The 11,235-nt window shown below is 31.1% G+C and overlaps 1 protein-coding gene across 2 annotated transcripts; it reads left to right on the top strand.

Annotated features, from left to right (window-relative positions):
- The first annotated feature begins 852 nt into the window (after positions 1-852).
- On the top strand, positions 853-9,031 carry LOC25489047 (putative BPI/LBP family protein At1g04970). 2 transcript variants are annotated; one of them, XM_039831177.1, is made up of 6 exons: positions 853-1,288; positions 5,507-5,646; positions 6,538-6,889; positions 7,124-7,372; positions 7,828-7,953; positions 8,614-9,031. In XM_039831177.1, the coding sequence occupies exons 1-6, from the start codon at positions 881-883 to the stop codon at positions 8,815-8,817; spliced, it is 1,479 nt and encodes a 492-aa protein (XP_039687111.1). In that variant the 5' UTR covers positions 853-880; the 3' UTR covers positions 8,818-9,031. The 2 variants fall into 2 exon arrangements, with proteins under 2 accessions (XP_039687111.1, XP_013459903.1); XM_013604449.3 differs by lacking the exon at positions 853-1,288 and adding an exon at positions 4,140-4,905.
- The last annotated feature ends 2,204 nt before the right edge of the window (positions 9,032-11,235 follow it).

Genomic DNA, 11,235 nt, shown 5'->3' with positions numbered 1-11,235 from the left:
TTATTTTCATACATATATGTCATTTTATAAAATATATATCTTGCCATCCTTTCACTTTCACTACCAATGTTAACAACGAATCGAACTTATTTGAACTAGTTAGTTTGAAAGTCGCTCTGACAATTAATTCATTGAACTTAAAATAAGTTGAACTTAGGCAAAAAAAAGTTTGTTAAGTAAATAAACTGAACTTTAAAAGTTCTATATAGTTTGAATCGTTAGAAAATGGAAGGTTATTTTGAAGAGTTGTACTATTTATTGAACTTTGTTTTGTCACATTTAGTTGTACTAGTTTTGATGTGGTTGTGTTTTTGTTTTAAAGTGTGTGTATCCGATTGCTTTTTAATTTTCTATATATGTGTCTGCATATTTACATAGGTCTTACCTTTTTAGTTTTGGAGTGTTAACTTTTATTTTAATTCAACCTTTGCATTTAAAAAGTAAAAAATAAACTAGAAGACTAAAAATCTAATATTTTTTTTGACAAAGAAATATTTTTAAATTATATGATTCGAGCAAATGAGTTGAACTAACAAATCAAATTATTTGTAAACTTTAAACGAATCGAACTCAAATTTAAAAAAATATTTACATCATATTAGAATCTAATTTCAAACTAAACCAATTTCATAATCGTGTTGAACTCCGACGAGTTGGATTCAAATTTACATTTTCAACCCTACTCATACCACTACTGGTCGCGTGGTTCACGAGCTCACATTGTAATTACTACTTGATCTATGCCGTATTAACTTCAAGTCAACATCACGTATCCAAAAAACCAAACAAAATCTAAATTCCAACACCAACCAATTCTTCATACCTACGTAACCAATTCCACAAACCAATCTCCAACAAACAACACTTTCAAAAAAAACTAATGACACTCTTGAATCTATTCTTTCTATTACACCTTATATTAATTCCAACTAGTGGCTATGTTCAACCCTTTAAAGATGGTTTCATCTCTGGTGTTATATCTAACAAGGGTCTTGATTTTGCTAAGGATTTGTTGATAGAGAAATGTATTGAAACTATTGTTCTTCTTAAGTTACCTAAGATTGAGAATACTGCATATGTCCCACTTGTTGGAAATGCTAAGGTGACTCTGTCTGATATCATGATTAAGGATGTTCAAGTTAATGATTCTTCAGTGATTATTAGAGAGAGTGGTATAGTTGTGGTTTTTTCTGCTGCTACTGTTGATTTGAGTATGAAGTGGAAGTATACTGTGAGCTCTTGGTTGATTCCTTTTGGGATTTCTGGTAGTGGGACTGCTTCAATTAAGGTATGAAGTTGAAACTTTACTCGATCGTATCAAGTATTTATAGCAACTCAGACATAGGACACGATCCATATTTGGATTCAGCCAAATTTCATGCAGTTCTCACATTTGACAACGATCCATATTTCAAGCGAGGATTTTATTTGTTTTTAAATATAAAATTCAAGCTTAAAATTTGGGTCGTCTGATTTTATTTGATCACCTTGCATATAAATCCGGTTCGACACATAGACTTACACATTACACATAAACAATGGTAATAATTTGAGAAAGAGTAGTGATACTTCTACATCTCTTTCTAAATAATTTCTATAACAACTTTGTTTTTCTCTATTTGATTAGTCAAAATCAATAGAGAGAGAAAAAGGTAGAGAGATAATAAGAATATAATGTGAGTATGAGAGAGAAAATTGTCATAAAGTTGTTAGAAATTGGTTGTATAAATATCATTTCTCTTTAAGAAAATAAAAATAAATGATATTTAAGCACATGTGTCATGTCGTGTAGGTGTTCGATATGGACACATATTAGACATTATATTGAACCACACCTTTCATATGGACACATTTATTTAATCTGCATGTTAGTGGTTATTTTCTATTATCTTTTTTTTTTTTAAGGACATTTTCTATTATCTTGTGTACTTATATTCTTTTATCTATATTTAACTCTTATTAATAGAAAAATATAAAATAAATATTTGACAAGAACGATATATATTGTCAAGGAACATTTTTAATGTCTCACCAAAATAACATATATATTTTTTTTAAGAAATTAAATTCACCTAATTTGATGGAATTGAAGAGAATCGAACATGGGACCTTAATGAGGAGCACACATCAAGGTTACAAGCTAACTTCACCAGACCAACACCTAAATGGCATAATTAAAATCACTTTTAGAAAAATTAAACAGAGCATCCACTCAGAGACGAGACCTCTGTTAGGTTTAAGTGTGAGTTTTAAGTCTCACGTTAATTATGGATGGATACAATTTTATTTTTTTGGAATTAATATTTGTTATATAAAAAGTGACTCATATTTCTAAAATATTAAGGATGAGTGGAAATGCGATATCTTCCCCTCTTATAGTCCTAGATCATCGGTCGTGCAAGGTGCTCCTTTGGTCTTCCCAATAACTAATATCATACCATTTCGTTGTAGCCTTGTCTGATCTTCTACCTCATAAAAGAAGGTGGTATTGTGAAACTTTTGTTAGAAAAGGCTTGAAACTTAAGCGTGTCCATTATGACTCCACCTCTCTTTTTTGGGTTCAATATTTGGTGCATGATTTAGAGTATGGATATGTAACTACAATCAAAAGTTTTGCTACGAAGTTTGGGCTAGATAAATTTGACGGAATGATCAATTTTGACTTGCAGAAAATATAAGTCAATGACATGTTTATACAATAAGAATTACACACGTACGATGTTCAATAGTACATATGCATTGATCGACATTGATCTAAGGCGTTCTATGAGATTATCTTGATTGGTGAAGAACTTATTTCTAAACGTTGCACCATACATTTTCAGCTTGATTTTTGACATTTAACTATCTTGGAGTTGTTTAACTTAAATTGAAGTATATATATATATTTTTTTTATAATGGAATAAGATAGTTTTTTTGAACCATCATTGTTGGTGTAAACAATGTGAAATACTTGAACTGATTTAACTTCAAGTGAAATATACTCTTTATAGTTGAGTATTGTACTTGTTGTGAGTAAAATAGTATAAATCCTCCCTCTCTTCCATGGCGGTCTAGAGGAGTTTAGGTTGAATTAGATTTTGAGTATTAGCTCGACAAGGGTTGTCTAGGTTCTAAGTATCCCTATATTTATGTAGGACTAACTTGTATGTATCTATCAATTCAAAACCTTATTCTTGGGATAACTTTTATACTAATTCAAACTTTGCATTTAAAAACATATTAAAAGGTTAAAAACCTAATTTTTTTTTCTTTTGACAATAAAATATTTTTAAATTATCTAATTTGATCAAATACGTTAAATACAAGGAGTCGAATTGTTAGTAAATTCTAAATAGTTAAATTAAAGGTAAAACAATATTTATATCACACTTAAATCGAGTTTTGAGGTGAACAAATTTTTATCGAATTAAGTTGAATTAAGAAAAGTAGAACTCAAGTTAACATTTTCAACCCTACTCATACCAACATCTAAAAAATGAGTAAATAGTCAATTTCCCCCATGAAATTGTAAGTTTCGTCAATTACCCCCCGAAATTAACAAAACTTCAATTACCCCCCCTGAAATTGCATAACGTTAATCAATTTACCCCTCCGTCAAATTTTTCTGTTAACTGTTTACGGTTATGATCAAATACCCCCCTGAAATTTTGCACTTATGTTAAAAATTTAAATCTTTTTTTCTTACCAAAAATCATACATTTAGTTCTTCAAGTAGTATATTGTACCTATTGTCATAAAAATTCTATTCACAAGAAAATGAATGAATATATGCCAAAAAAATCATGGTTTTGTCATGTGCAGCCTTTTCATTCATATTTATCAACAAGCCATGTTTCTTCTTCCTTCTGCAGATATTAACCTATGGACACACAATTATCAAAGACTTGTGTACTTTATGACTGCATACTCTAACATAATTACCAACTTGTGTAAAAAAAAGTCTTCTATATATGTATATATTTAAAACACGAGAGTAACATACTTTCCATAAAGATTTATATGACCAATAGCTGCATAAACATACTTTCCATACATATTTATATGATCAATAATTGTTAATTTATTTGCTTTTAATATCTTTTGAGTCAAACATAAAAAAAATAAAGATTTTTCAAGTTTAGGGGGCATTTTGCACATAAGTGCAAAATTTCAAGAAGGTATTTGATCATAATCGTAAACAGTTAACAGAAAAATTTGACAGAGGGGTCAAAAGTAATTGAAGAAACCGACAATTTCAAAAGGAAAATTGATTCTTTACTCTCTAAAAAATAATCGACAAGTGCAACTACTTGTCGCGTGGTTCACGAGCTCATATATTACTAGCCGATCCATACCCTATTAACTTGAAGTCAACATCACATATCAAAAAACCAAACAAAATCCAAATTCCAACACCAACCAATTCCTTATACCTACGTAACCAATTTCTACAAACCAAAATCTCCAACAACACTTTCAAAAAAACCATACTCTTAAACAAAATCCAGAAACTAATGAAACTCTTGAATCTCTTCTTTCTATCACACCTTCTATTAATTCCAACAATCGCTTCTAACCAACCCTTTGAAGATGGTTTCATCTCTGGTGTTATATCCAACAAAGGTCTTGATTTTGCTAAGGATTTGTTGATAGAGAAAGGTATTGAAACTATTGTTTTTGTTAAGTTACCTAAGATTGAGAATACTGCATATGTTCCACTTGTTGGAAATGCTAAGGTGACTCTGTCTGATATCATGATTAAGGATGTTCAAGTTAATACTTCGAATATTATGATTGGAGAGAGTGGTATTGTTGTAGTTGTTACTGGTGCTATTGTTGATTTGAGTATGAAGTGGAAGTATACTGTCAGTTCTTGGTTGCTTCCTTTTGGGATTTCTGATAGTGGGACTGCTTCAATTAAGGTATGAAATTCTAATTTTACATAATTCCAAGTAACTATATAGATACGAACGTCGATAGTGGCACGTAGTCACCGATCGATAATAGTTTTAGAAAATAGAAGTTATTGTAAGTTGTATATAAACTGTGGGTGGTCTGAAAGCGGAAACTGATTGTGGTTGGGCCTAACATAACCTCGCAGAACCAGCTTGTGCATTGTCAGACCATCTCTTATCCGATATAATTTTTTTTTATCAAGAGTTATGTTTTTTTATAGGAAAATGATAGTAAGTTAATGGTTAAGTTAGTTTCTAGTATTCAAATATCGGAGCTATTACATAAAACTCCCTTTGCATACTAATTGAGATACCTACTTGGACCAGAGTATTGTTTTGGTTCTACTGAATTGTAGTTTGACTAGTTGTATTATGCTTTAATTTTGAAGGTTTGACTATGAAACAAATAGAAATGTCTTTCTAAAGTTGAAAACAACTTATGGTATGTTCATATGCTATATAGGATAGCTTACAGAAACAACTTATAGTTTAAAGAAAACAGTTTGACTGAATTTTATCTTATGCACGATAATATCACTAATAAGTTGTGCTGTGCCATGTTTGGAAGGTTACAGGCATGCAAGTGGGGCTTACATTAAATTTAAAGAGCAAAGACGGAACTCTTAAGTTGAGTCTCTTAGATCATGGATGCTATGTGGGAGATTTATCCATAAAGTTGGATGGTGGAGCAGCTTGGCTTTACCAATTGTAAGCAATTTTCTTAAGTCATGTTTCTGATAAACAATACTGTTCATACGTTCTTTCATCGAGAACTGTAATATCGAATCTATATTTAAATTTTATTCCCCACTACTTTGTTCTCTAGTCAAGTGTGACATGAAACTTAGAAAAGAGTAGCTTCCATTAACTTTTAGAACAAACTTTTTCTGCGGAAAATACAAAATACCTCTATCCGAGCTTCTAAATTTAACCAAATAGTGTTAGTATTCTTTAACAACTTCATTGACTAGAATAGGAGAATGTCTTTCCTCCTAGGATTTTCCCTTTTGCAACAGGGTCACTGCTCTATTCACCCGATGTTTATTAATCTCAACGTTATCCCTCTTCCCATGTGTCCTTTCTCCTATTTATTACATTATGCTAATTTCGTCTAACTAATCACCAAACTACTCAAGCTGTCACTGGCTAACTTCTCATTATTTTCTATCCTAGCATGATCCGTTTCAAACATTTGTTAATCGATACATAGAATCATTTTTCTGTTATGATGTTATTATCATCTCGTCTCACATTAGGACTGATGTAAGGGTCTGTTTGGAATGACTTATTTGAACTTATCTACTGGCAAAATCAATTGTTTGAGACTGTTTGGGAGAGCTTATGAAAACAACTTATGACATGTTCATAAGCTGCTTTTAGCTTATTTCCATAAGCTCTCCATGTTAGCTTATAAAAAAAGTTATAGCTTATATGTAAACAATTTAACTTTATTTTATCTTGTGTATAAAAACAACTCATACATAAACACTTACATGAGAAGCGTTTATACTATAAGCACTTAATTAAGTAGTTTATCCAAACAGGACCTAAAAATATAATGAAGATATCATGCCATTAACTTCTTTATGTTTATTTCAGGCTAGTAGACGCTTTTCAAGATATTATAGCATCTTCAGTTGAAGAAGCCATTTCAGATCAAATAACAGAAGGGATAGTAAAGCTTGATAATATTTTGCAAGCTCTTCCAAAGCAAGTATCACTAGATAAAACTGTTTCACTAAATGTTTCATTTGTTGGCAATCCTGTGTTGAGTAATTCCTCAATTGCAATTGCAATTAACGGTTTATTCGCAAGGACAAGTGAAGTTTTTGTACCTCAAAGTTACAAGAACGGATTCAAGGTTTCTTCTGCCTGTGGTGGTTTACCAAAGATGATAAAGGTTTCAATACATGAAGATGTGTTCAAATCTGCTTCCCTAGTTTACTTCAATGTAAGTTTCTGAAAGTCTGCTTTCTTTCATATGCCATAATCAATTACCAATTTTCTTTTCTATGATTCTAATTATTTTGCCTAATTGGATAAAAAGCTGTCAGAGATGACGATTCAGTTATATAGACTAATCGGATAACTTCATTACTGTTCCACTTCAAGTATTTATGTCGGATGGTTTACATTAATATATAACGAAAAGTTGTTTAATAATTTTTGTGGTTTTATGGCTCAGGCAGGTAAACTGCAAATGGTTATCGATGAACTACATGATCAGGCCCTTCTGAACACTGCTGGATGGAGATTCATAGTTCCACAATTATACAAGCGATATCCAAACGATGACATGCAGATTAATATCTCTGCATCATCTCCACCTGTTATACAAGTGTCATACCAAGATATTGGTGCCACTCTTTCTGTAGATATAACAATTGATGTTCTAGAAGGTGGTGAAATCATACCTGTTGCATGCATTTCAGTGGTAGGTTTGCTGAAATCTTCGAATGAAAACTAATGTGCTTAAGTGGGCAGTTAACAACTGATAAAGATTTTTAAAAAGAAAAAGTTGGGCCAAACAGTATTATTAAAAAGGTTTTTGTTAACAAATGAGCTTATATTGTATGTATAAAAAATAAATATAAGGTACTTTTCAAAAAGTAGTTGAGTGGAGCTTTCCAAATCAAGTAGGAGATCTTTTATAGTTTTATCTATTTTTTAATATTTAACTCAAATTCTATTATTCTGTAAAACAAGCACTGTTTAAGCTAGAAAAAAATAACAGTTACAGAACAATTTCATGATTTTATCTTTAGACTAATGTTTCAAAATTGCCAATGATTTTTCTGTCTCAGCATGGTGACGATCTCATTAATCAGTTTGTGTAGCCATGATCAATATTCTATATGACACGGCCCATTGTTCTTGCTTATTCTGCAGGATGTAAGTGCTTCATGTGGTGTGGAAATTATAGGAAACAATCTTTCTGGTAGCCTTAAATTACAACAATTTTCTGCATACTTGAAATGGAGCAAAATAGGAAAACTGCACATACGTCTTATTCAGGTAAATCAGAATATAAGTATTGGTTTTTTTCAACTTGCTATCATGCATGTGTTTTATTCAAAATTGTATTAAAATGAACCGTTGGATCGGAGTTTCTGTTATAATTATTATTTGGTTTACCATAATGAATAGCGTCGTAAAATCCTTGATTTTAGTCAACATGAATTGAGAAGGTGACTTGCCTGTTAACTGTGTCCACTAGATGACTGGTCTTGAATTATGGTCAAATTCAAATACATGTTCAAGGTGCTAGGTTTATGTTCTGTGTATTGTCACCATACCATTTTAAATCACTTGATGGAAAGAAAGAGTGGGGGTAATCGGATATGCAACACCAAATATTCAGATTGAAGGGGTGTCCAATGTCTGACATGTCGGAGTCTATACTGACACAACACCGACACATGTGGTCTAATACAATTTTTTTTTTTTTTTTTTTTTAAATTATTACCGTTGCTGATGTGTCAGTGTCTTTCTCGTGTCTGTGTCTGTGTCACTACTTCATACGAATTTCATTCCACATATTTTTTGCCCTTATCCTTCATGCTTCACTTTAAGGATTTATTTAAAATTTATATTTACGAATGTGATTGATAAACCTTTATCATTTTCTGTCTGACCAACAAGAATCTCACCTTTCAACTCTGTCAATATTTGCAGTCGCTGATATCAAGTGTCCTCAAAACAGCTGTCCTACCATACTTGAACCACCAATTAAAGAGTCTCCCCTTGCCAAATATTGATGGTTATGGATTTCAGAATACTGTTATCTTGTACAATTATCCATGGATTTCATTGTGTAGTGATTTTTCCTTTACAGAAGATGACTACTATTTTATTCAACACTCAAATTATGTATCATAAAACTACTACAAAGAATTTGTCTGCTGTATTATTTTGTGGTAAGATATCTGTATAGTCTGTAGAATATGTATAATGTATGTAGAAATAAGAAATATATCATTAGGCTACTTGTGTATATATCACCAATAGTATGCAATTGCCATCTGAGTTTAGGCTTTTGTACCATGTATCATGAAGATTACTTGTTAAATATTTATACCGTTAATTTTTTGAATTGGATAGATTCGCAATAATAATATCGGAGTTTTCCGCTGTAATCAAACTTGGTTATTGACTCAAGATCAGAGCAATTAGATTACACATTCATTTAGATTCGACAGTCGAGATCAGTAACCGTGTCACGTAGGAAATCTGCTTAGCTTGGATGATGTGGCTTCATATGTGAGGTGTGTGTAAAAGGAGTGTGATTGAGAGCGTGACTTTAACATTCCTCCACACATCTGATTCTAATGAAAACCTTTAATGTAGGGAATCTCTGGGTTAATTAGTCTCCTTTATCAATAAAAATAGTGGAAAAAAAATTACGGCCTAGGCCATAGGAGACCCGAACATCCACCAACAAGGTAGTGGACGAAGGAGGAAGAATTTCTTTCCCGACCCTTCTTACCCCTCGAGTGCCCTCCGAATTTCAATTTTACCCAATCCGGATGATGTAATTCAATTTTTTTAATAAAATTTCGAAATATATAATCCAAAACCTCTCAAAACTCACTTAAGTCCAAGTGTTTTGCCATTAAATTACTCTCATTTCTGTTTCATAACCTTTTGGCAAACAAAATCTGAAAACAAACTTAACATTTCAAATATAATCCGAAATGTGTTAAATCCCCATCAGAATAGCGCCATTATATTGACACATTTTGGATTATGCAATCCGAATAAGTAAAATATGTGTTAGGATTCACTGGGAATTTTTTTGCCTGTGACGGTATTTTTGAAGTCAACTTGGAACTTATGTTGGTGTTTTTTATGCTAATATATATTGCTAATTCTCTTCGCACCGAAAGCAAAGTTGTCATTTATTCCATTAAAATTGCTCATTATAAAGGTTTGAACCATTTATGGCTTGAATATGATTCTATGTTAATTGATCAAGCTTTCTTTAACATTAACCTTGGAAGCTGCAAAACAAGTGAAAGAATTGTTTGAGCATTATTAGAAACTTTAGATTTAAAGTTTCTTACGTTTACAGGGAAGAAAATGTTTGAACTGTTAGAATCGTTGATGAATGGTTGTAGATGGTTTAGTATGGTGGGACACCCTTCTTCATTGCTCTATAGAGACCTTTTTTAGAGATAGATTTGCCTGACCTAATTATCGTTTTTGTTAACATTGATTTGGTAAATTTGATTATTCGCCTACACTTGTTTCTTTTTATTTTTTAGGGTTAATTAAATAAATTGTCCCTATAAATATTTAAAAAAAATTTGCCCCAAAAAAATCTTACTTTTTAGTCCATGTAATATTTTCCTTTAGCATTTTTAGGGACAAAAAATACCGACGGATAATTTTACAAGGACTACATTTTTTTTATTGAAAATTAATGGGAACTAAAAAGTGCAATTTTGTATTTGTAGGAACTAAAAAAAGTTATGTAAAATGTTGAACGAATTAGATGAAAAAGTTTGATGTTCTTGTGATGAAAATAGTAATCAATTGTAAGAATAAAGATAAAGAAAAATGAATATTTTTTGATATGGATAAATTACTTCCAATTCATCAAGGGTAATGTTCAAATTTATATGATCGTTTATAACATAGAAATTGTTAACAAAAATATTAGGGTTAATTATAGGGACAATTAGTTTTTGTTAATATTTTTAGGGTTGATTATGCGCCTACAATTGTTTACTTTTTTGATATGGGTAAATCTTATTTTTTTGGGCACAAGTTTAAAAGTCGAACATAGAAATTGTTTTTATTTTTATTTTTTAAATTGTACATTCAATATATAAAATGTTTTAAATTTTATATTTTCAATAAAAAAAACTATCTATTAATTTTCTTTTGATCTTCTTAACTTGTTCCTGAACATAAGTTAGTATGACCCGTAATATATAGCCAGTTGTATATTTATATATATGAAACTTTAAAAAATCTACGCGTCTTACGAGTTATAGTTTAGTTAAGTTAAGAAACAAGTGCAGTTTTATTTATAAAAAAAACATATTTATTTGTAGCAGGTGACAAATACCCGCCCAAAAATGATTTGTTGGCCAAAAAGTATGAACCGATAACTGCCATGTTCGAATAATTTTAGGAACCTGTCCCTTTAAAGAGTCACATAAAATCAATATTTCATATTAGGTTTCTTTCAATATGTGCACAATTAAATGGGTTTGTTGGGATCATATATAAAAGGACAAGGCCTGGCTACAGAGATTAGGACAAGCAACAGCCTATAACTATTGAGATATT

Source organism: Medicago truncatula, chromosome 3 (assembly GCF_003473485.1).
Source record: "Medicago truncatula cultivar Jemalong A17 chromosome 3, MtrunA17r5.0-ANR, whole genome shotgun sequence".
Lineage (NCBI taxonomy): Eukaryota > Viridiplantae > Streptophyta > Magnoliopsida > Fabales > Fabaceae > Medicago > Medicago truncatula.
This window is presented reverse-complemented; position numbering and strand designations above follow the sequence as displayed.